The sequence below is a fragment of the Ranitomeya variabilis genome, chromosome 1 (genome assembly GCF_051348905.1).
Source record: "Ranitomeya variabilis isolate aRanVar5 chromosome 1, aRanVar5.hap1, whole genome shotgun sequence".
Classification (NCBI taxonomy): domain Eukaryota; kingdom Metazoa; phylum Chordata; class Amphibia; order Anura; family Dendrobatidae; genus Ranitomeya; species Ranitomeya variabilis.
The window spans coordinates 709,959,307-709,984,227 of record NC_135232.1 but is presented as its reverse complement, the minus strand read 5'-3'; the positions used below and the strand labels follow the sequence as shown (position 1 = coordinate 709,984,227).

The window sequence follows — 24,921 nt, the reverse complement described above, 5'->3', positions numbered from 1 at the left end:
CTTTCCTGAAGAGGTGGGTTTTCAGGTTCTGTCTGAAGTATCTGAATGTGGTTGATAGTCGGACGTGTTGGGGCAAAGAATTCCAGAGGATGGGGGATATTCGGGAGAAGTCTTGGAGGCGGTTGGGTGAGGAGCGAATAAGGTCTTGGGAGGACCGGTGATTACGTGAGGGGAGATTAGTTCAGAGATATATGGATGGCTTTGTAGGTTAGTATTAGTAATTTGAACTGAATACGCTGAGGGAATGGGAGCCAGTGAAGAGATTTGCAGAGGGGGGAAGCGGAGGAGTAGCGAGGAGAGAGATGAATTAGTCGGGCAGCAGAGTTAAGGATGGACTGGAGAGGTGCAAGGGTGTTAGCAGGGAGGCCACAGAAAAGGATGTCAAGGCGGGAGATGATGAGGGCATGCACAGGCATTTTAGTAGATTGACGGTTGAGGAAAGGACGGATTCTGGAGATATTTTTGAGCTGGAGAAGACAGGAGGTGGAAAGAGTTTGGATGTGCGGTTTGAAGGACAGGGCAGAGTCAAGGGTTACTCTGAGGCAGCGAACTTCCGGTAAGGGGGAAAGCGTGATGTCATTAATTGCGATAGATAGGTCAGATAAGGAAGATCTATGAGATGGAGGAAAGATGATGAGTTCAGATTTGTCCATATTGAGTTTGAGGAAGCGAGAGGAGAAGGAGGAGGATATGGCTGATAGACACTCCGGGATTCTGGATAGCAGAGAGGTGACTTCTGGGCCAGAAAGGTAGATCTGAGTGTCATCAGCATAAAGGTGGTACTGGAATCCATGGGACTTTATGAGTTGTCCCAGGCCAAGTGTATAGATTGAGAAGAGTAAGGGTCCTAGAACAGAGCCTTGGGGGACTCCAACAGAGAGAGCGTGGGATGAGGAGGTAGTGTGGGAGTGGGAGACGCTGAATGTGCGGTTGGAAAGGTATGAGGAGATCCAGGATAGGATGAGGTCTTTGATGCCAAAGGAGGAGAGGATCTGTAGTAAGAGGCAGTGGTCAACTGTGTCGAAAGCAGAGAACAGGTGTAGAAGGAGGAGTACAGAGTATTGTCTGTTAGCTTTAGATGTAAGTAGGTCGTTAGTAATTTTGGTCAGGGCTGCGTAAGTTGAATGATGGGGGCGGAAACCAGATTGTAGATTGTCAAAGAGCAAGTTAGATAAGAGGTGGGAGGAAAGTTCAGCGTGGACGTGCTGCTCCAGGAGTTTGGCTGTATGTAACTATTAAAAGGGGGTATTTATTAGGCAGTCTGGTGCCTCTTAGTTTAGGAGGGTCTGTACCTATTTTGGGCTTCTAGTCAGAGTTCTGTATATATTAGTGGCTCTAGACTGGCGTCTGTATTTATAAGGGGGTCTGTATTTATTGGGGGTCGTGTCTGTATTTATTAGGGGGGCTGTATTTATTGGGGGTCTGCATTTATTGGGGGTCTGAATTTATTAGAGGGGCTGTATTTATTGGGAGTCTGGAGTCTATATTTATTACAGGGTTTGTATTTATTGGGGGTCTGGAGTCTGTATTTATTAGGGGAAAAAACGAAGATACTTAGCTCATAACTTGGCCAAATCATGTGTGCCCAGCAGCCAACGAGAAGGCAATCCTCTTTGCTGGCATATAGGCAGGTAGGATCTAGCTGTGATTAAAACTGCCATAGGCTGATGGATGGGTGGAGTACTTAGAGAGAGTATGTATACAATATCAAAGACCGACCATCACTTCCAAACAGAAAACAGATGTGAACAGGTGCAAGCTAAGAACAGCCATCTCCACATATAACCAACAAAGAAAGCTGCACTCGGCAAAGCTATAGTATGAAAACAAGCAATATATGAAATTGGAATTGTATGACTGCTCTAGATAAAAGAAAAACAACAAAGATACTTAGCACATAAATTGGCCAATTCATGTATGCCCATATCCCAGCTAAGAAGATTGTCTTGCCTCGGCTTCTGGGCGTATATGATGTGGCCAATTTATGCTAAATATTCTCTATTTCTCTTATTAACTAGAGCAGTAATGCAGTTCAGATTTCATATACGGTACTTCATGTTTACATGCTATAGCCCTACAGAGTACTGCTTTGCTAGTTATGTATGAAGGTGGTGTCTGGTGTCTGTTATGGGGTCTGTATTAATTGGGGGTCTGGAGTCGGTATTTATTAGGGGATCTGTATTTATTGGTGGTCTGGAGTCTGCACTTATTGAGGGTCTGGTGTCTGTATTTATTAGGGGGTTTAGAGTCTGGATTTATTAGGGGATCTATATTCATTGGAGGTCTGGACTCTGCACTTATTGGAGGTCTGGAGTCTATTTATTGGGGGTCTGGTGTTTGTATTTATTAGGGTGTCTGTATTTATTTCGGGTCTGGAGTCTTTATTGGTAGTCTGGAGTTTGTATTTATTGGGGGTCTGGAGTATGTATTTATTGGGGGTCTGGAGTCTGTATTTATTGGTGGTCTGAAGTACGTATTTCTTTGGGTCTGGAGTCTGTATCTATTGGTGGTCTGGAGTCTGTATTTATTGGGGTCTGGCGTTTGTATTTATTGGGGGTCTGGAGTCTGTATTTAATGGGTTTAGTGTCTGTATTTATTGGAGGGGTCTGTATTTATTTTGGGATTGGAGTCTATTTATTGTGCGTCTGAAGTCCGTATTTATTGGGAGTCTGAAGTCTGTTTATTGATGGTCTGGACTCTGTATTTATTGGTGGTTTAGAGTTTGTATTTATTGGTGAATCAAGTAAATAAGGCAGCACACTGCAGCGCTGAAACATGCAAACATGAAACATAAAAACTGAACTGCATTACTGCACTAGAAATATGAAAAATGAGATCGTTTAGCGCATAAAAATGGCCAATTTTATGTGTACCTGGTAGCCACTTTAGGGCATCTCTCGCATACCAGGTCCTACGCTTTCTTTTCCTCGCTGAGAATAAAAGTCTCCATGTGAATGGGTACCTGTGAAACCTCCTCTTAGACTAACATTCTCTCTCTCTGTGGAGGGGTAATGGACCTGTTGCGATTAAAACACCTGTGGCTAGGAGGCGGAGTGCTTGGTCAGAAGGCTAAAGAATACATTTAAAAAAACTGACCGTCACATCCAAACATAGACTAAGTGTGAACAGGTGCTGAACCTAGAGTCACCAACTCATATACAGTCAAGTAAATAAGGCAGCACACTGCAGCGCTGAAACATGCAAACATGAAGACTGAACTGCATTACTGCACTAGAAATATGAAAAATGAGAGCGTTTAGAGCACAAAAATGGCCAATTTTATGTGTACCTGGTAGCCACTTTAGGGCATCTCTCGTATACCAGGTCCTACGCTTTCCTTTCCTGAGAATAAACGTCTCCATCTGAATGGGTACCTGTGAAACCTTAGACTAACATTCTCTCTCTACATTTTAAAATGTATTTATTGGGGGTCTGGAGTTTGTATTTATTGGTGATCTGGAGTTTGTATTTATTGGGGGTCTGGTGTCTGTATTTATTAGGGTGTCAGTATTTATTGGTGGGTCTGTATTTATTTTGGGATTGGAGTCTGTATTTATTATGAGCCTGGAGTCTGTATTTATTAGGGGATCTGGTGTACGTATTTATTGGGGGTCTGGAGTCTTTTTATTGATGGTCTGGAGTTTGTATGTATTGGGGGTCTGGTGTCTTTTACTGGGGTCTGAGTTTGCATTTGTTGGTGGTCTAGAGTTTGTATTTATTGGGGGTCTGGAGTCCGTATTTTTGAAGTCTGTATATATTGGAGCCTGGAGTCTGTATTTATTGGGGGCCTGGAGTCCGTATTTATTGGGGTTCTGGAGTCCGTATTTATTGGGGATCCATATTTATTAGGGGGTCTTGAGTCTGTAAGTATTGGGGGGTCTGGTTTCTGTATTTACTAGGGTGGCCTGTATTTATAGGGAGTCTAGTGTCTGCATTTATTGGTGGTCTGGAGTCTGTATTTATTGGTCTGGAGTTTGTATCAATTGTATTTATTGGGGGTCTGGATTTTTTTATTAGTGGTCTGGAGTCCATATTTATTGGGGGTCTGGATTTATTAGTGGCTTGAAGTCTGTATTTATTGGGGGTCTGGAGTACATATTTATTGGGGATCTGGAGTCTATTGGGGGTCTGGAGTCTGTATTTATTGGGGGTCTGGATTTATTAGTGGTTTGAAGTCTGTATTTATTGGGGGTCTGGAGTACATATTTATTGGGGGTCTGGAGTCTATTGGGGGTCTGGAGTCTGTATTTATTGGGAGTCTGGAGTACATGTTTATTGGCGGTCTGGAGTCTGTATTTACTTGTGATCTGGAGTCTATTGGGGGTCTGGAGTCTGTATTTATTTGTGATCTGGAGTATGTATTTATTGGGGGTCTGGAGTCTGTATTTATTGAGGGCCTGGAGTTTGTATTTATTGGGGGTCTGGAGTCAGTATTTATGGGGGGGTCTGTATTTATTTTGGGATTGGAGTCTGTATTTATTGTGGGTCTGGTGTTTGAATTTATTGGAGGTCTGGAGTCTTTTTATTGATGGTCTGTGGAGTTTGTATGTATTGTTGGTCTGGTTTCTATTTACTGGGGTCTGAGTTTGCATTTGTTGTTTGTCTACAGTGTGTATTTATTGGGTCTGGAGTCCGCATTTATTAGGGGTCTGGAGTCTGTATTTTTTGGTGTCTGAAGTCTGTATTTATTTTGGGTCTGGAATCCATATTTATTGGGGATCTTTATTTATTAGGGGGTCTGTATTTATTGGGGGGTCTGGAGTTTGTATTTATTGGGGTCTCTGTATTTACTAGGGTGGCCTGTAATTATAGGGGAAACTAAAACCAAACCAATTCAGTAGGGATCAAAAAGGACCAAATGAGATATCAAGACGTGGATATATTGAAATAAACTTTTATTATAAATGTGTGTGACTATGATTACAAAGTATATTAGAATTACATAGATCCATAAATATAAAATCATGTATAAACGTTAAAAACACAACATGCGCTGCACCAGGAAGATCAGGATGAAAGAGTGAAATATCACTCTTCACCACAGCCCCACTGTAATATCAGGATATCTTAAATTATGCTGGCACCGTATAATTAAAATTATCTCTGCCAAATCCAACACCAAAAGAACAATAAAAATTATATATTTGAAAAAGTGCCCCAATACCGAATCAACTTTAAAACAGCATTGCTAAATTTAGCTCAATAACACAATTGAAAAGTGCATCAGTGCCAAATCAGATAAAAATAACCACTCATGATTATAATGGATACAAGTCACTGCATAAAGTGACAGTGCAAAAATGTGAATACCACAAGAGTTACACCCACAAAAGTGTCTAGTGTGGTGTTGGGAATAGCAATTTATGAGACAGTGGTGTCAGCAGTTGTATATTAATTTATACCTGCGGGGGCTGGATCCTGGACCTGCGCTTCTCCCGACGCGCGTTTCGGATTAAATATATATCCTTCTTCAGGGGATTTACTAGAGGTCTAGTGTCTGTATTAAAGAGTGTGTATTTATTAGGGGGTCTGGTGTCTGTATTTACTGGGGGTCTGGATTTATTGGTGGTCTGGAGTATGTATTTATTACCGAGTGTGTATTTATCAGGGGTTCTGGTGTCGGTATTTATAGGGAATGTGCACACTCTGCAGATCCACAGCGGATTGGCCGCTGCAGCTTCGCAGCTGTTTTCTATGCATTGTACAGTACCATGTAAACCTATGGAAAACAAAATCTGCAGTGCACATGGTGTGGAACAAAACGCGCGGAAATACTGAGTTGTATTTTCTGCAGCATGTCAATTCTTTGTGCGGATTCTGCAGCGGTTTACACCTGCTCCTCAATAGGAATCCGCAGGTGTAATCCACAAAAAAAACGTGGTACACATCTGCAGGGTAATCCGCAGCGTGTGCACAGTCCTATAGGTGGTTTGTAGCTGTTATTAGTTAGGGGGGGTCTGCGCTCCTTCTGTTCTCGCTCAGCAGTCTTGCGTTTTCTAGCCCAGCGCAGTATGTACAGCCCCTGACATGGGGGGATATGCCGGGACCCCGCCCTTAGGGCCGCTCCCCTCACGCTGAGGTTTCCCTCTGAGCCGCTGACTCACTTTCTCAAGCTCGTCCAGTCCTCACACTCATTGGCGGGAAACCCTCCCCGGCTTCAGCTTGAAGCGCGGGTCATGTGACAGTGACGTCAGGACGTCGTACGTCTGCAGACGCGCCGCGCACTGGAGGTTGAGCTGCTGCACAGTTGAGTTTCCCGCGCCGAAGCAGAGAGCTGCTGTGAGTACTAGTAGTGCGGCCCCGGCTGTGTATGTGGGGGGCTCCGGCCCAGGCGGTGTGTGCAGCAGTCACTAGTGTGCGCTCCTCTGTGCTGTGGACTCCTCTGTGCTGTGGACGTGTATGGCTCGGGATCCCGCGTACATTAGGTGCTGAGACCTGATGCCCATAGTGACCGCATTACGGCGGGATATGATTGGCTGCTTCGGTCACGTGATGCCATGTCCTTTACGGCATGCTGTAAACACACAGCGCTTCTTTGCTTGATTTTTTTTTTATATTGTGCAGCAAGACAAAGTATTAATGACGGCACCGGAGGGATCGCGTCTCCTCCGTGCCGCTGTCTGGGATCGGAAGTGACGCAGAAGGGGCCAGGAAGGTGTTAAATGTTACCGCCGCCTTCATTCCCATCCTGGCTGACATCACAGCTGGCCGGTGCGGTTCCCACGGTGATTTCCAGAATTTCATGTACGTGGGTCCAGTTAGAGGGATATTCCCGCTCCACCGGTTGCTGCAGGGCATTGTCTGTCACCACCTCTGATATCAGTTCGGACCACGAATGATGTAGTCATGTGACCTGATGGCACAGGACTAATTGGAGGATCTGTCACATGACTAAGGTTTGGGGCGCTGTCACTATCAGCCCCCTGGAGGATCTGTCACATGACTAAGGTTTGGGGCGCTGTCACTATCAGCCCCCTGGAGGATCTGTCACATGACTAAGGTTTGGGGCGCTGTCACTATCAGCCCCCTGGAGGATCTGTCACATGACTAAGGTTTGGGGCGCTGTCACTATCAGCCCCCTGGAGGATCTGTCACATGACTAAGGTTTGGGGCGCTGTCAAGATCAGCCCCCTGGAGGATCTGTCACATGACTAAGGTTTGGGGCGCTGTCAAGATCAGCCCCCTGGAGGATCTGTCACATGACTAAGATTTGAGGTGCTGTCACTATCAGACTCCTGGAGGATCTGTCACATGACTAAGGTTTGGGGCGCTATCACGATCAACCCTCCTGGGCGTCTCTCTGCCTCCATCGGGCGTTGCAGTCACTGGTTGTCGTATGACACCTCTTCTGGAGCATCTTCTCTTTGGTCTACATTGTGGGATCTTATGTTGTTCCTTTTGGAAATGTACAGATATATTGGCAGCTTGGTGTTGAGCTGCTATCACATGTGACATTTTTTTGTAGTAAAACTAGAAAAAACGAAAAAAAATCTTTTCTGTGTAATTCACTTGAAAAGCTGCATCTGATCTTCCTTTGCCAGTGGGGCGTCTCCTGAGGTGGCTGTCTTGGTCTGTAGCTGCCGTAACCTCGCGTTGGGAGCAGTGGATTTATTGGTCCTTTGCTTGTACAGTCAGTGACTTCCATTTTTTTGGAATCAGAGTTTCGTCTAGTTTTCTCATTTGCGAATAGAAAAAAAATATCCAAGCTTTTCCTAATCATTAAAGAATAAAAACAGGCACCACTCGGATGGCATCCACGTACGGGCCACGTTGGTCATGAGATATCCCTAAAAACACAGAACATGTCTCTGAATAACAAATGTCTGATTGAGGACTAAGTTGTCAGTTTAGTCTTAGCTTTCAAGGAGGAGTAACATAGGTCTGGTACTTCAGACTGGTTTCATGGGGCTTATTGGGCGCTGTGTCCACAGAATATGCACTGAAATCTCCATAAGTAATTTATGTGTTTCTTGTTTCTGCAGCCCCCATTCACACGCTGCATAAAAAGACTTAAGGTACCTTCACACTGAGCAACTTTCCAACGAGAACGACAACGATCCGTGACGTTGCAGCGTCCTGGATAGCGATCTCGTTGTGTTTGACACGCAGCAGCGATCTGGATCCCGCTGTGATATCGCTGGTCGGAGCTAGAAGTCCAGAACTTTCTTTCGTCGCTGATCACCCGCTGTCATCGCTGGATCGGCGTGTGTGACGCCGATCCAGCGATGTGTTCACTTGTAACCAGGGTAAACATCGGGTTACTAAGCGCAGGGCCGTGCTTAGTAACCCGATATTTACCATGGTTACCATTGTAAAAGTAAAAATAAAACACTACATACCCACATTCTGATGTCTGTCACGTCCCCCGGCGTCCACAGGGTTAAAACTGCTTTAGGCAGGAGCGCTTGCTAATGCTGCGCTGCTGCCGAGAGCTTCCTGCACTGACTGTGTCAGCGCCGGCTGTAAAGCGCCGGCCATAAAGGAGAGTACAGCGGTGACGTCACCGCTGTTACTGCCGGCGCTGACACATTCAGTACAGGGAAGCTCTCGGCAGCAGCGCAGCATTAGCAAGCGCTCCTGCCGAAAGCAGTTTTAACCCTGTGGACGCCATCGGGGGACGTGACAGACATCAGAATGTGAGTATGTAGTGTTTTTTTTGTTTTGTTTTTTTTACTTTTACAATGGTAACCAGGGTAAATATCGGGTTACTAAGCGCGGCCCTGCACTTAGTAACCCGATGTTTACCCTGGTTACCCGGGTGCTGCAGGGGGACTTCGGCATCGATGAAGACAGTTTCAACGATGCCGAAGTCGTTCCCCTGATCGTTGGTCGCTGGAGAGAGCTGTCTGTGTGACAGCTCCCCAGCGACCACACAACGACTTACCAACGATCACGGCCAGGTCGTATCGCTGGTCGTGATCGTTGGTAAGTCGTTTAGTGTAACAGTACCTTTAAAAGGGTCAATCTCTAAATCTGACGATAACCTCTGGTGCTGGGATTAGGTGATTAGTTACTGGTCATGGAGGGTCACACTGCTGCAACCTCCCCTCGTTCCCAGAAGAGAATGGATCCCAGTAATCGGTCTGGAAAGGATCGGAGGTGCCAACACTCAGCCTGTGCTCCATTCATGGTCTAAGAAGTCATAGCTGAGCCGTAACCCCCTGCGGTCACGTTCCTCCCCCCCCCCCCCCCCCCCCCCAGATTCAGTGTAGGCTACCCTTGTGGTCTACGCTGGAACCAAAGGGATGATATGATCACTGAGGCCTGTGATTGGCTAATTTTCTTAGACCTGTTATTTGCCATTATGATCTGGAACCGGTTGCTGGGACTTTCAGATTTCTAATGTTTTTTTGCAGAGTAACTACCATGCCTCGTAAGAAAGAAGGGGCGGCACCTGCTGCCAGGAAGGCCCCCGCTAAATACAAGCTGGCCGAGGAGTTTCCACAAGGAGAAGTGCTCACCGATTCTGCAAAAAAGCAGTGGAAATTGGGATTGCCCATCGGCCAGGGTGGATTTGGACGTCTTTACCTTGGTAAGATGTTTGCTGTTATTCTGGCCGAGTCACTCGAGCTCTTCAGTATGATGGAGGCAGAGGAGTACAGAGTCATAGGCGGCTTGTTCTCCCCCTTTTAGCGCCTCCATCTTTTTTTGCTTTGGTGCACAGTCTATATAGAGATCAGTATTGGCCTCATCAGATCTGTACACCCTCAAATTCCAGACAGTGACCCCAATTGTCACATAAGTTTCTTTGCTAGGACAACACTGCATCTCCCACAGGTTAGCAGGACGGGTGGCTGTGTCCCTGCAGGTATGTGTGGACCCAACACTATCGACACCACCTCCTGATGTGGAAGCGAGTGGCACCGGACAAACCCTTTAAAGTTCAGATCTGCTCATATAAGTTGGCCAGATTTGCCGGTTTCAGCAGAAGTGGCCAACTACTTAGTGTGTACAGTGCTGTCCCTATTCTCTCCGGACAGCAGGGAAGAAGGATCAGATATGTTGGATTTCAACATGCCCTGGCCTATCCTGTGTCTGCGAAACAAATGCATGCTGCCTCCACACATCCCCCTCCAGTGGAGTAAAGATTAATCATTTTGAAATCCAAGTTGTTTCCTTCTTGGGGGGGCCGATCAGCCTGCCCCCATAAACCATGTATCATCACTATTGCTTAGGGCCACATTTTGTTCTAATATTAGCCATAAATCTCACCATAGTGGGACACCAAGTTCTAACATCTTTTCTTTTTGCACAACAGCAAATGAAAATTCTTCCAAAACGGTAGGACCTGATGCTCCTTACGTCATTAAAGTGGTAAGTTGGCCGCCATTATTTGCTGCATAATTATGTTTGAACGAAAAAGTAGTCGCCCAGTGATCTGACAACCTTACAGAAATGTGGTAGGATCTGGGAGAACTGACAACCCTACAGAAATGTAGTAGGATCTGGGAGATCTGACAACCCTGCAGAAATGTGGTAGGATCTGGGTGAGCTGACAACCCTGCAGAAATGTAGTAGGATCTGGGAGATCTGACAACCCTGCAGAAATGTAGTAGGATCTGGGTGAGCTGACAACCCTGCAGAAATGTAGTAGGATGTGGGTGAGCTGACAACCCTGCAGAAATTTAGTAGGATGTGGGTGAGCTGACAACCCTGCAGAAATGTAGTAGGATCTGGGAGATCTGACAACCCTGCAGAAATGTGGTAGGATCTGGGTGAGCTGACAACCCTGCAGAAATGTAGTAGGATCTGGGTGAGCTGACAACCCTGCAGAAATGTAGTAGGATCTGGGTGAGCTGACAACCCTGCAGAAATGTAGTAGGATGTGGGTGAGCTGACAACCCTGCAGAAAATTAGTAGGATGTGGGTGAGCTGACAACCCTGCAGAAATGTAGTAGGATCTGGAGGATCTGGGAGATCTGACAACCCTGCAGAAATGTGGTAGGATCTGGGTGAGCTGACAACCCTGCAGAAATGTGGTAGGATCTGGGTGAGCTGACAACCCTGCAGAAATGTAGTAGGATCTGGGTGAGCTGACAACCCTGCAGAAATGTAGTAGGATGTGGGTGAGCTGACAACCCTGCAGAAATTTAGTATTATGTGGGTGAGCTGACAACCCTGCAGAAATGTAGTAGGATCTGGGTGAGCTGACAACCCTGCAGAAATGTAGTAGGATGTGGGTGAGCTGACAACCCTGCAGAAATTTTGTAGGATGTGGGTGAGCTGACAACCCTGCAGAAATTTTGTAGGATCTGGGTGAGCTGACAACCCTACAGAAATGTGGTAGGATCTGGGTGAGCTGACAACCCTACAGAAATGTAGTAGGATCTGGGTGAGCTGACAACCCTGCAGAAATGTAGTAGGATCTGGGTGAGCTGACAACCCTGCAGAAATGTAGTAGGATGTGGGTGAGCTGACAACCCTGCAGAAATTTAGTAGGATGTGGGTGAGCTGACAACCCTGCAGAAATGTGGTAGGAACTGGGTGAGCTGACAACACTACAGAAATGTGGTAGGATGTGGGAGAGCTGACAACACTACAGAAATGTGGTAGGATCTGGGTGAGCTGACAACCCTGCAGAAATGTGGTAGGATCTGGGTGAGCTGACAACCCTGCAGAAATGTGGTAGGATCTGGGTGAGCTGACAACCCTGCAGAAATGTGGTAGGATCTGGGTGAGCTGACAACCCTGCAGAAATGTAAATACACATAGCGAAACAGAGTACAAAAAACCACCATAAAATACTAAAAAGTACAACATTTTTTATTACCAATAATCCAACAGACAATGTCAAATACACAGAAAAGAAGGAAGTCAAAGAGACAAACTGGTGCAGCAAAAGAGACAAGGTCACATATTCCCGAGGGTGAGCCAGATCAATAATATAACATCAGAGAATTCAATAGCAATCAGCTGAAATAAGCACACAAAGATCACAGCAATGCCTCATACCCATATAAGTTCCCATAAGGGGTTAATCCTGCTTACCCATAATCAAAGGCAGTGGCCGTGCATCTCTCTGCTGGCCCCTTTGACGCGCGTTTCGCGTGACAACTTTTTCAAAAAGGGGGATATATTTGTGCTCAGTCTCACAAGTTTAAATACTATCGGAGCCGGGTATCCCACTTTGTGTGGCGCACGCGTCCCGGAAACTGTGTGCCGGAATATTCACTTCCCCTATGGTTGTCGGTACACTCTGCGCATGCGGGTAAAACCATACCCGATGACGTCAGTGGGCATGTGCAGAAATGTAGTAGGATATGGGAGAGTTGACAACCCTGCAGAAATGTGGTAGGATCTGGGTGAGCTGCTGTGCGATCAGTCTTTTGACAATACTCATTGGATGGGTGGTATCTGACCAGGTATTGATCTAGTCCGACTACCCTTCCCATCGGGTCTGCCTTTTCATGTAGGGGGTATCGTGTACAATCTCACATGATGGGGTCACCATTTAACATCATATTCATTATATAGAATATATGTAGGACACCTGTCATGTATGATCTCCTTTCATCTAAGGACATATTACCCTGGAGGTTCTGCTCAGGGTCGGGTAACACAACCTCGATCATCGCCTACTTGTAGTAAAGCATTTGGTGCTATTCTGGGGAAAGATGGCAATTTCAGGATACTGGCGAGGAAATTGCATTCATCAAAAAGCCGCAGTAAATAATATATTTGTATTTTTAACCTTAGGAACCGAGCGAGAATGGACCTCTCTTCTCTGAACTCAAATTTTACATGCGAGCTGCCAAACCTGACATGAGTAAGTAGGTAACCCCTTTTTATCATGTACATGTTTAACGCCTCGCTATAAAGTAAAGTTATTTTCTTTTTTTTTTCTAGTTCAGAAATGGACGAGCAGTCATAAATTAAAATACCTTGGCGTACCCAAATATTGGGGCTCTGGGCTCCATGGCAAAAATGGAAAAAGGTAAATTAAGAGTGACCGCACGAAAGAATCAATAAAGTGTCAGCTTTTTCTTAAGTCTTGTCCAGGCATCTCGTCCTTAAGGCTGTGACCAATATCAGATTGTCAGGGCTCCGATACATAGTAACCCCTGAAGTTCATGGACTGCAGCGTTTCTCTCTGGGTGTAAGCAAAATGTTCTCATTTTCAGGCTGCGTAGGCTCAGCTGATGGTCAATATCGTGTATAACAAGACTGCAAATGACTTTATTTGGACCAAAAAAAATCACTGCAAAGTGTTTCCCACTGTGTCGCCTTTCTGTGTAGCCTCGTATCCTCTGCTTGCTGTCAGGGGTAATCCATCTCCGGCGGTAGAGACAGATCACAGGCGTTGCGGCCGGCCTTTAGCTGCACAAGGGTATAACGAGGGCAAGTTTTTAATAAATGTGAAATTCCCTTTTAGCTACAGGTTTATGGTAATGGATCGTTTTGGGAAGGATCTGCAGAAAATATTCGAGGAGAGTTCCAGGCGATTCTCCCACCAAACTGTGCTGCAGTTAGGACTGAGACTGGTCAGTACCACGGCCTTGCGTTACATTTCATCCCTTTCTACAATGCGGTTTATTCTTTGGCATCTTCATTTGTATTATGATCCCATGTTATGGTGCGTTTTCTTTTTCAGATTGATGTTCTGGAGTATATACATGAGCATGAATACGTCCATGGAGACATTAAAGCCTCCAACCTTCTCCTGCATCATAAACATCCAGATCAGGTATGTTATACGCACCGTATTTTATGTCACAGCCGCAGTGTCTGACCTAACTGTGGGTCTCCTGACCGGAACGGCCTCATAGCTCCGGACACTGCGGCCGTAGTGCAGACCGTGAAACATGGCCCTGTGAATGCACCCTTACTGAGTTTGTGTGGGGAGGAGGAGAGCAGTAACGGGCAATTCACTCCATTTTTGTCAATGCAATTTCCAAAAACAAAGGTATCACACGTATATACACTTTTGGTCTCTGCCAATCCATTAGAACAACCCTAATGGCCCCCATAGACATTAGGTGGCTTCTTGACAAACAATGCTTCAGCCATCACCTATTTCAGACGTCTCAGGAGCCCTCACTCCACTACTCATAGACATCACTGCTGACAGCTTATCTCCAAGTTGGTGGTCCGAAATCAGATCTGCCTGAGCACCATCTACCCTGACAATCAGCTGTCCATGCTGCACCTCCTATACTTTTAGGACACAGACGGATCAAGATGGAAACGCAGTGCATGGACTGGCCTGTGGCTCTCCTGACCTGAGGGTAGCTGCGTCATGTATTTGTATGCAACTGTCATACTCCGGTCTGGAGAGCCGCCGGCCAGTTGGATGTTTATGGCATAAATCTCGGCCCCATTTAATTGTCCATCTGACTGTGCCCTTAGGGTGTCTGCTGAATCCATCAATATCTGCGTGTGCTGCCAACACTAATATATGAGTGGAGGTTTAAGGCTGGAGCTACATGGTGGCTTTGGCTGCGACACTGGTCCCGTGGCCATAGATCACGGTGACTGAGCCGTAGTGCAATGTGACAAGTTGGGACCAATTGGATATCTTGTGGCTGTCTCTTGTATGGTTCCTGTGTGTCACAATGTGACTGCATTCCCCCGAATTACTCTGCAATGTAGAGCCATCTCTGGTCGCATGACCTTTGTCACAAACAGTAGGGCATGCAGATCTCGTCCAGAAGGATGCCGAACTTGGGAGCCCTTCTGTTACCCAGAGCGAAGAATTGCTTGGTTGCATGACCATATCCTACATGGAGGTTGTAGACTCGTTTTCTTCTGCAGAGTTTGCATTGAATATCTGGTGTTAACCCCCAGCTACTTTATTTCCCGAGTAGCCAAATGTACAGAGGCGTCAGTCGGCTGCAGGCCAGGACGCTTCCCATTATTTATACGGTCTCTTCCGTTATTACAGCACTATTCCTTCTTACCTCTTCAGGTGTTCCTGGTGGATTATGGCCTCGCCTACAGATACAGTCCAGAGGGAGTGCACAAGGAGTATATAGAAGATCCCAGGAGATGTCACAATGGCACCATCGAGTTCACAAGCATCGATGCTCACAAAGGCGTTAGTAAGTAGATTTATGGGAATGGATTTCTCCTTCCCAGTCTTGGTGGGAGAATATGTGGCAAAGTACGGCGTAACGGTGAATGTAGTCCCATATGATGGTCCCGTTGTGTGTCGGGACCAATGTACATGGACTTTTTAGGTATAGATGGCGGTAATCCAACATGTAGAGACCGGCTGCATCCTTGGACTGTGAGCATTCAGAGACGGCCTAGGGTGGACACTTCTCACGCCCGACTCTTTGCCACGCTTCATTTGCTGTAATATGTTGCAATAAAACACAGACCCACATATTGTGATGAGCTTAATCCAACTCTCAGTATAAACTGAATACAAAAAATGGTAAAACGCACGATGGAGCATGACATTGATTGCTAAAACATTGGGCCTTGCCTCCGCACTCATAGTGAAAATTGTCCGTGTATTACGCAGAGGAGATGGCCGTCAACTTTTAGAGTGAATAATACTAGAGCACCATGGCGCAGATCCACACCTGGAGAAACTTTCCAAATCTCTTAAGAATCGCTGACTTCAATTATCTTGGCACAATTCACCTTCTGGATATCTGTTAAGTCAGCAGTCGTCCCCATGATTGGGGAGCTACTGACACAGACTAAGTGACCTTTTTAAACACTTAGGAAGTCTTTGCAGGTGTTTTTGTTAATTATTCTAATTAACTTAGATAATGACTTTAGTACCTGTGGCTTACGAGGAAACCGGACAGGCCACCCTTCTGGAGTCCGCTGCGGTTCCTCACAATCGTGGCACTGAGGCGCTTGGCTCGGCTGCTCACTTGCTCTGCTGCGGAGGGTGGGGGGCTGTTATTGCCGAAGTAATTTGTATTTCTGTCCAAACAACTTGTTAGGCCTCCTACATACAGTATGTAAATCCTCCTGGCACCGCACTCGTGTGTCACATCCTTTGGATTCTTGGAAATCGCATTTCTCCAGACTGATGGAGAAAACTAGTTTTATTTTTCTGGGCTTTATCTGGCTGGTGAAAAACATCCAACCCAAACCATTCACGTGAGGAGCGAAGGTTTCACCAGCGAGATGGCTGCCCAACTGTCATTACTGTATATGTAGGTCTGAACGTTGGCTGAGGACTTGCTTTTAGAGTCCCAAAATCCCCTGCTATTGGGCACCAAAAAAAGTGCTTTAAAATGTGGGTGAATGGCATCTCATGAAGGTAAGTAACAAGATCCCTGCGGCTCCGTTAGTAGTCTAGACCAGAGCCGGCGATCCACCTCCTACCTCCGGCACCTCTTCTACTAATCTTAGTGGAGCAATTAAAGGGGTTGTACAGGAGAAGATCACGGATGCTTTCGCCCTCCCCCCCCCAAGGAAAAAAAAAAAAAAAACGCAATTCCTGTCCTCAGGTTGTGTCCTGTTTTTGCAGCTCAGCCCCACTCATTTCATTAGGGTTCCAGAAGTCAGATTCTCAATCATTGCTCTTTAGGATTAGAAAACACCCCTATAATTTTCCAAAGTAGAACTTAACCGCTTTGAGACTGACTGATCTTTTGTTTTAGTGCCTGTGATCGCTATGAGACTCACAGCAAGGATTGTTGCTGGTGCTGATCACTCTTGTCTCAGGCAGCTATGTATTACAGAAAAAACACCACAGAAAAACAGGCAAAGGTGCTTACCTGTCTAGGCCTCAAATCAAAAGCACTCTCATGGTGCAGTGGGCCCCAAGTAAAGATGGCGACTACACAGGTGTGGTAATACCAAATGAGACAGCCAGCCTACAATCAGGGATTGGCCGCTGGGCACACCAGTGCAAATAATAATCTGCAGCAATGTTCACACAGAGTATGCACAGCAACTGGATCCTAGCCTATTAGTAACGCCATGTGGCGGGCTGACCAGTGCTAACTGTAAGGCTATGTTCACACGTTCAGGATTTCCATCCTTTTTTTTTCCTGACTGAAACTGCAGGTCTCTGCAGAAAACGCAGGTGCGTTTTTTGGTGCGTTTTTTGGTGCGTTTTTTGGTGCGTTTTTTAGTGCGTTTTTTAGTGCGTTTTTTGATGCAGTTTTGTCTGCAGATTGTCTGTGTTTGACAGAAATAAAGTTTACTGCAGTGGGGGGGGGAAAAAAAAAAAAAAGAAATGATGTCATTTCCTTGTCCAACCCTTTTCTTCTTCCATCCTCCATTTTGGGACTAAACACCAAAATGAGTGGACGTGTTTTGAATGACAGCGCTCCGCATTTTGCGCCGCATGCGTCACTGCAGCGCACGCATCCGGGGGGCAGAGGACGCAGCAAGTTGCATTTTTGCTGCGTCCAAAATCAATCAAAAAAAGGACGCATGCGGTGCAAAACGCAGCGTTGTGCATGCGTTTTGCTGCGTTTTACTTTGCGTTGTGTGTTGCGGCGCCGACGCTGCGGCGCACAACGCAAATGTGAACATAGCCTAAGTGCCACGTGCCACGTATTTCAGTGCCACGTATTTCAGTGCCACGTATTTCAGTGCCACGTGCCACGTATTTCAGTGCCACGTGCCACGTATTTCAGTGCCACGTATTTCAGTGCCACGTATTTCAGTGCCACGTGCCACGTATTTCAGTGCCACGTGCCACGTATTTCAGTGCCACGTGCCACGTATTTCAGTGCCACGTATTTAAGTGCCACGTATTTAAGTGCCACGTATTTCAGTGCCACGTATTTAAGTGCCACGTGCCACGTATTTCAGTGCCACGTATCACGTATAAGTGACACGTGCCACGTATTTCAGTGCCACGTGCCACGTATTTCAGTGCCACGTGCCACGTATTTAAGTGCCACGTATTTAAGTGCCACGTGCCACGTATTTCAGTGCCACGTATTTCAGTGCCACGTGCCATGTATTTCAGTGCCACGTATCACGTATAAGTGACACGTGCCACGTATTTAAGTGACACGTATCACGTATAAGTGACACGTGTCACGTATTTAAGTGCCACGTATCCCACGAAGATTTTCCATGGAGAACAGACACATCCAGAGATATGTCTGCTCTCCACGGCTGCAGCAACACACTGACAGGAGCCATAGTTCCTGTCGGTGTGTCACTGCGCATGCGCGAGCGAGTTAACCGGCGGTCATTGACCCCGGCTCTCTCGCGATACACTGCTAGGAGCTTAGCTCCTGGCAGTGTATCGCCGGAGAGCAGCCGATCGGCGTGGGACACTCGTTTTATGGATTCTGCGGACAGGGAGTATGGATTTGATTTTTTATTTTGTGATTTTTTTCCTGGAGGATCGAGGGCTTCGCCTACAAGTGTGCTGTTGGTGAGTATATACTCTGTGTTATGTGTTGTATGTACTGTGTGTCATGTATGTGTATTGTGTGTGTTTTGTGTAACTTTACCATTGTGCTAAGTCGCTGGACACAGGGACAACTCTCCCATCCTAATACCGGATGGGAGTAGTAGTCCCATACGGCGACTTGGCACAATGGAGGCACTATCGTCGCATGGGGACACACAGACATACCAGATCAATCAGACGCCCGACATCGATCCCCATGCGACGGTATGCCTCCATGATGACAGTCTTCAGGAACGACACTCCGCCCACGCACTTCCGGCCCCGCACTTCCGCCGGCTTCCCCGCACTTCCTGCAGCTGCGGTTCTGCACATCAAACCGCAGTAAAACCCGCAGATATATTTTTGATCTGCGTGTTTTACTGCGATTTTGACCTCACAATGGAGGTCTATGGGTGCAGAACCGCTGCGGTTCAGGAAGAAGAATTGACATGCTCCTTCTTTTTTCCGGGAGCTATTCAGCGCGGCTTTTTTTTTAAATTTCCGGACCATGTGCACAGTGTGTCCTGTTTTCCATAGGGTACAGTGTACTGTACCCTGCATGGAAAACAGCTGCGGAACCGCAGCGGCAAAACCGCCGCGGTTCCGCGGTAAAAAACGCACTGTGTGAACATGGCCTAATGCGTCCTGTGTGAACAGAGGCCAGAACATACAAAGCCATCAGGGCCCAACTGCACCTCAAAAAGTAAAAGTAAAAAAAGTGCACAAGAACATATCGAAAAATGTAAGGTATTAGTTAATATTATGGCCACAATACATAAGCTGGCAACCCACGTCACGGGTCCTCACGCTTGCCAGTCCTAGTCTAACAGCAAAAACCACAACAGGAGGGAAAAAAAGAGGAAAAAACCTCCACTATTCTAGAAGAAACACCACAGAAAAACAGGCAAAGGTGCTTACCTGTCTAGGCCTCAAATCAAATGCACTCTCATGGTGCAGCGGGCCCCAAGTAAAGATGGCGACTACACAGGTGTGGTAATACCAAATGAGACAGCCAGCCTACAGTCAGGGATTGGCCGCTGGGCACACCAGTGCAAATAATAATCTGCAGCTATGTATTACAGCATTCGTCTGCGGTGTATGGAGCGGACTCAGTACCTGGGCCGACTCTATACCCCCACACCTTGACTGTGATCTACATGAACTGCAGGCTGCATGAAGAGGTTAAAGGGCACCTGTCGCCATTACGGATTGGTCTGTTGCGCAAATACTTGTGATAAGCGAATATACTCGAGATACTGGTTGCTAGGGAACCCCCACATGTACTTATGCTGGCTAACAGATGTAAATCATTCAGCTGCGGCAATAAAAACTAAATCTCCGAGCGCTAAAAAATACTCGGAGGACCCCCAAGCATGCTCAGGAAATCTCGAGTAACGAGTATATTCGCTCATCACTGGCTAATACCTGATTTTACCATTCTGGGGCATCTTTTTCACAATTTTAAGTTGTGCAATTCCTCTGTTCCTCCTGGAAATTTAATTGATTCACATATTTCCAGGAGGAATAACAGAGGAACGGCACAACACTGAGCAGTCATCCATTATAGTGTATAAGGAGAGGTGTCGCGTCCTCTACAGGCCCCATGCTAATGTCGCCAGGACCATCCAACGTGTACGGGGGCTGCCTCGCCTACACATACAGAGCTGAGCAGAGGGTCCATGTGTTGTGGGGTCTGGAGAGCATCTTGGTTCGGCTCTCAGCTGTCTCGCTTATGGGTGCCTTGATTCTCCTGTGCTCTGAATGTTTCCTGCTTGCTGTCACTGAATGGCACCACCTGGCATTTCACAGACTTTGCTCTTTGTCTTCAGATCCTTCCAGGAGAGGAGACTTGGAAATTCTCGGCTATTGCATGATCCAGTGGCTGTGCGGGAAACTTCCATGGGAAGACAAACTGACGGACCCCAACTATGTCGCAAGCTCAAAAATGAGGTACCTGTTCTTACCGAGGTCTTAAACCGTAACCCTTTAAAGGACATGTCTGGGATTGCGATGCTGACCTTTATGATGAGGCATCAGTTCAGCGGGGGGTCCAGCATGCAGCACCTCCAGTTGTCAATGGCCCTCCGTTACGGCGACCACCACAGCGCCATATATGGGGTAGTGGCCATTCTTGTGTACTACAACTTTGCTCCTATTGAAGTGCGTGTCCTTTTTTTTTCTTTAGATACTGTGATGACGTTCCCTCACTTATAGAAACGTGTTTTCCAGGCAAAAAGAGGCCGGGTAGGTCTGAGATGTGGTCATTAGCCAATTAGTATGGGGCAATAAAGAGGTGGTCCTGATTTGTATTTAATTTCTCTCCCTTTCTATTGATAGTCCTGTCTCATTATCATGTGCACCCAGTGAAAAGGGTACCAGTTATCCCAGAATGGGGTCTCTGCAGAGCTTGAGCATGTTCTCCACTTTTCCAAAAAGTCTTTGCAGACCCTGATTCTCTCTCTAATTCATGCTCTATCCTATCAACAGGGGCTATTGTAAAATCTTGGTAACAATCTGTCTCCACCAGTCCAGTCAGTATCCTTACCGACATGATTGCAATTTTTTTTTTTGCTGAGCTTTTAGTCCCTTACCACTTTTTGTAAAAAATAAATAAATAAATAAATTAAAAAAAATATATATATTTATTAATAATAATATTCTGACTATACTGCCATTACTTGCCTTAAATGGAAATCTGTGTGTGGTAATTGCAGATGAGATGGGGAGATACATGGAGGCCGTTGCAGCCCTGGGTTATGCAGCGAAGCCTCAGTATCAGCTCTTCAGAGACATCCTCCTGCAGGGACTGAAAGCTCTGGGTGCCAAGGATGACGGAAAACTGGACTTCTCCTCCACTCAGAACGGAGATGTTTCTGTAAAATCCCGGAAGGTATGTAATTGACCTGCGATTAATTTGGTATCGATGCTGCAAGACCTTACGATCCGTATCCCTTGAAGGGAGGTTGCCGGCCATGAGAAATTCATTGTTGGCCCATCTGTGTATTTCTACAAAATTCTCCTCTGTACCCATTTGTTAAAACGTCCTTAAAGGAATTGCCCAAGATTTAAAACACAAAATCTTGGTCACCCCGGCCCTTGGGTTGTGCCTGACATTACAGGTCAATATTGGCATAAAGTGCCCGATTTTAGGATGGAGCGTTCAGTCACGTCTGATGGCCATCGCTGTCCTATTCCTGCTTTTCTCTTGCGTCATCCTATAGTCTGGGCTAGTTATCAGATTTGCTGCCTCGTCCTCTTTTATCATTTGTCCGCTTGATTTGAGGCTTTTGCAGTGTTTTACGCTTTCCATAGTGGTGGCTTCAATGCCACCTATTGTGCAGGTGAGGAACGTTGGTAACAAGCGGCGCAGAGCGGAGGAATATTCCATTAGGCCGGTGCAGTAATGAGCCGGTCTCGGAATGAGAACTGTCTGTGCGTATTCCTGACTAATGCATCACAGATCTGCTGACACGCTAACCTCGAAGTCATCGCCGGCCATAATCAGGCCCGTGCAGCGGCAGAAGAGACCGACCTAATGCTCTCCATCAGTGCAGACTGCATATGGGAGTTCCCACGGGGGGCCGCCTGGTGCCAGCTGAGGGTTACCTGCCCATCGCCATTATTGTATGTAATTATCAATCCAATCTGTTCAGCCCAGCAGGGTTTAGATGGTAATCTGCAAGCGGCGCTCCTTCCGTGAGAGATGGATGGCGCTCTCCACCCCCTCACCACCTATCCCCTTCAGCAATGTGGCCATACAGCTGCCGTCCGTACTGTCAGACCGGCGTCATTCCACATAATTGTCCGAAAGCAATGCTCAGGGAGAGCGAGATCTGTAACTGCTCATAGGGCACAGGAATTACGTACGTGTACAGACCAGCCCTCGGCAAGAGCAGCGGGGGGACAGCAAGGTGTCCCTCGTCATGGATGGAGTATGGGGGGGTTCTGTAATGTGTGATGACGTGCAGAATATGGGGGGGGGGGGGAGAATTTCTGTGATGTGCAGTATATTGAGGGGGGTCCCATGATGACATGCAGAGTATGCGGGGGTTCTGTGATGACGTGCAGAGAATGCGGGGCGGTGGGGGTCTTGTGAGGACCTGCAGAGTATGCGGGGGGGGGGGGCTGGAGATATGCTGTGAGGACTTGCAGAGTATGCGGGGGGGGTCCCACGATGCCGTGCAGAGTATGCGGGGGTCCCGTGATGACGTGCAGAGTATGGGGGGGTTGTCCTGTGAGGACGTGCAGAGTATGGGGGGGTTGTCCTGTGAGGACTTGCAGAGTATGGGGGGTCCCGTGATGACATACAGAGTATGCGGGGGGGTTCTGTGATGACGTGCAGAGTATGCGGGGGGAGGGGGGGGGTGTCCTGTGAGGACGTGCAGAGTGTGAGGGGGGGGGTGTGTCCCATGATGACATGCAGGGTATGGGAGGGTCCCGTGATGTGCAGAGTATGAGGGGGGGGGGTCCCATGATGACATGCAGGGTATGGGAGGGTCCCGTGATGACGTGCAGAGTATGAGGGGGGGTCCCATGATGACGTGCAAAGTATGGGGGGTCCCGTGAAGTGCAGAGTATTGGGGGGGGGGGGGGGTGTTCTATGAGGTATGTGGGGGTGTCCTGTGAGGACGTGCAGAGAATGGAGGGGTACCCATGAAGACGTGTGGTCTGAGACCTACATCTCGTTCCGTAGGTTGATCAGATGTGTGCTGGGAGTAGTACGCTAGTGCCATAAGAAGTGGATGATTTTCACGCTCTTTTGATTTCTTGCTTTCGTTTCCTGTTAGTGTGTCCATTTAACTCCTTCCTGACAAGGCCGTTTTGTGATTTTTTTTTTTATTTTTTTTTTTGTCTAATTCATTACTGAACAGAGAACCCGGGGTCTTGGATAAATCCCCCGGTCTTACAGTTTCTAGGTGATACCCCTGATGATCCAGTTATTGTAGAGGGTTGTCTGGAAAGGATGTCACTGTGGTCATGAGCTACACATTGTAGAGTCGGAGACCCTGATTCCAGTGATGTAACTTACTGGGCTTCTTGCTGCAGTTTTGATAAAATCACAGTTTTATGAGCAGGAGATTACCAGCGGTCTAATGAACCTGCTGCCCTGTCGTCCTCCATATTTAAGAGCTCTGTATAACGCCGACACCACTGATTGGCAACTTTCTGCCTATGCACAGTGTACAGAGAAAGCTGCCAATCAGTGGTGTGAGCGGGGTTATGCAGGGCTCAGCATTTGGAGCACTGCTAGATCTGTGGCAGAAAGAACAGGGCTTTTTATTAAAACTGCAGCAAGCAGCCCAGTAAGTGACAGATCGTGTCTTTTCACCTGTCCCCGGCACATCTGGAGATCAGCGCTGATCAGGATCGCAGCTGTCTGCGGTTCCCTCCGTCTCCTATTTTTGCATGTTTCTTGCGGGTGTGGTAACTCGTCACTTCCAATGAACTATGTGCCTGAAATGGGGAACATGAAATGTCGCGTTGAGACTCAGATGTGAGTGCATCCTGCATACACGGCTTCCGACATTTGTAACTAACCTCATAATACGGCAGACTTCTTCTTCTCCGGATCTGCTTAAGTGTTTGCTCCCCTCCAGAAGGTAGAAATCTGCCTCTAATGCCAACTGTCCGTCGCTGCCCTCTAACTCTGTTTTCTTCCTTCTGTGAGGTGCAATCTATGACTAGTAATGGGGCTGTTTTGTTTTTTGTTTTTTTTTTGTCTTGCAGAGAAAGGTGCCGCAAGCTTCTGATGGCGAGGAGGAAGAGGTGGAAGAAAAGGATGTGAAAAAGAAATCTCCCAGAGGTGAGGAACAAATGCACATTTATCTCCTGCTCCTAGGACTTGGTAAGTCTGATGATGGGCGAGTATTGGGGGCCGCACACGTTCCCATGTCCGGCGCTGCCTATTGTGGAGAGGAGGCAGCGCGTCATCGGTTTGGCAGTCTTCATATCTTCTGTCCATGGTGAGCTCTGACCACAATGGCTGTCAAGGGTGCGAGGACCCTTGTACTCATGGACTGATACACAGGGCTGGATTTATGGGCAGGGATAATCCAGTGCAAAACTCCCTTCGCACATGCTGTAGGTTTTTTTTGCAGTCGCTGCGTCTATCTATTGACAAACTACTACTCCTAACCTCCATATTCAAATTTGTTCCTGTACAGGGCGCCCTCCAAAAGCTGCCGCCACTTCTCCAAAGCCGCCACCGAAAGGAAGAGGACGCGGAAGAGGGAAGAAACAATAAGTCTGTCATGTGGTTTTTTTACATGTGTTTTTATGTTATGTAGGGAAATAATATTCAGGTGTACATTATCTTTGAGAATAAACGTTTTATGAATGGTCTCTGTGTCTGGCTGTAGTAGTATCCTTCATTCATGCAATGGAATAAAATATACGACAGGGTTCTTGGCAGTCAGGAGCCCACCGAGCCTTCAGAGGGGGCGAACGTAAGTCCCCAAAAGCAAATACAAAAATATGGATCTATCTGTCTCTCGATCTGTCTCTGTCGATCTCGATCTGTCTCTGTCGATCTCGATCTGTCTCTGTCTATCTCGATCTGTCTGTCTATCTCGATCTGTCTCTGTCTATCTCGATCT

General features: G+C 46.9%; 1 protein-coding gene and 1 long non-coding RNA gene across 5 annotated transcripts in view; one reads left to right on the top strand and one right to left on the bottom strand.

Annotated features, from left to right (window-relative positions):
• LOC143778157 (uncharacterized) overlaps positions 1-6,162 on the bottom strand; it is a 50,952-nt gene extending 44,790 nt beyond the window's left edge. The window contains exon 1 of the long non-coding RNA XR_013216484.1: positions 6,105-6,162. This is a non-coding gene — a long non-coding RNA (uncharacterized LOC143778157). The remainder of the gene's footprint in view (positions 1-6,104) is intronic.
• Positions 6,103-24,667, top strand: VRK1 (VRK serine/threonine kinase 1). 4 transcript variants are annotated; one of them, XM_077267362.1, is made up of 13 exons: positions 6,103-6,246; positions 9,357-9,532; positions 10,259-10,314; positions 12,697-12,766; positions 12,847-12,934; positions 13,373-13,481; positions 13,592-13,684; positions 14,906-15,038; positions 20,155-20,275; positions 20,511-20,569; positions 21,040-21,215; positions 24,053-24,128; positions 24,490-24,667. In XM_077267362.1, the coding sequence occupies exons 2-13, from the start codon at positions 9,367-9,369 to the stop codon at positions 24,567-24,569; spliced, it is 1,227 nt and encodes a 408-aa protein (XP_077123477.1). In that variant the 5' UTR covers positions 6,103-6,246; positions 9,357-9,366; the 3' UTR covers positions 24,570-24,667. The 4 variants fall into 4 exon arrangements, with proteins under 4 accessions (XP_077123477.1, XP_077123475.1, XP_077123473.1 ...); XM_077267360.1 differs by having other exon boundaries at positions 6,103-6,279; XM_077267358.1 differs by lacking the exon at positions 6,103-6,246 and adding an exon at positions 6,277-6,425.
• The last annotated feature ends 254 nt before the right edge of the window (positions 24,668-24,921 follow it).

What these genes read in the sequence shown, in the direction of transcription:
- VRK1 (XM_077267358.1), top strand. Translation starts at nt 6,400, where the DNA reads ATGGCTCGGGATCCCGCGTACATTAG. An exon ending in TGCAGTTAGGACTGAGACTG is followed by an intron (nt 13,482 to 13,591) that starts GTCAGTACCACG and finishes TTTCTTTTTCAG; the next exon opens with ATTGATGTTCTGGAGTATAT. An exon ending in GTCGCAAGCTCAAAAATGAG is followed by an intron (nt 20,276 to 20,510) that starts GTACCTGTTCTT and finishes TTTTTTCTTTAG; the next exon opens with ATACTGTGATGACGTTCCCT.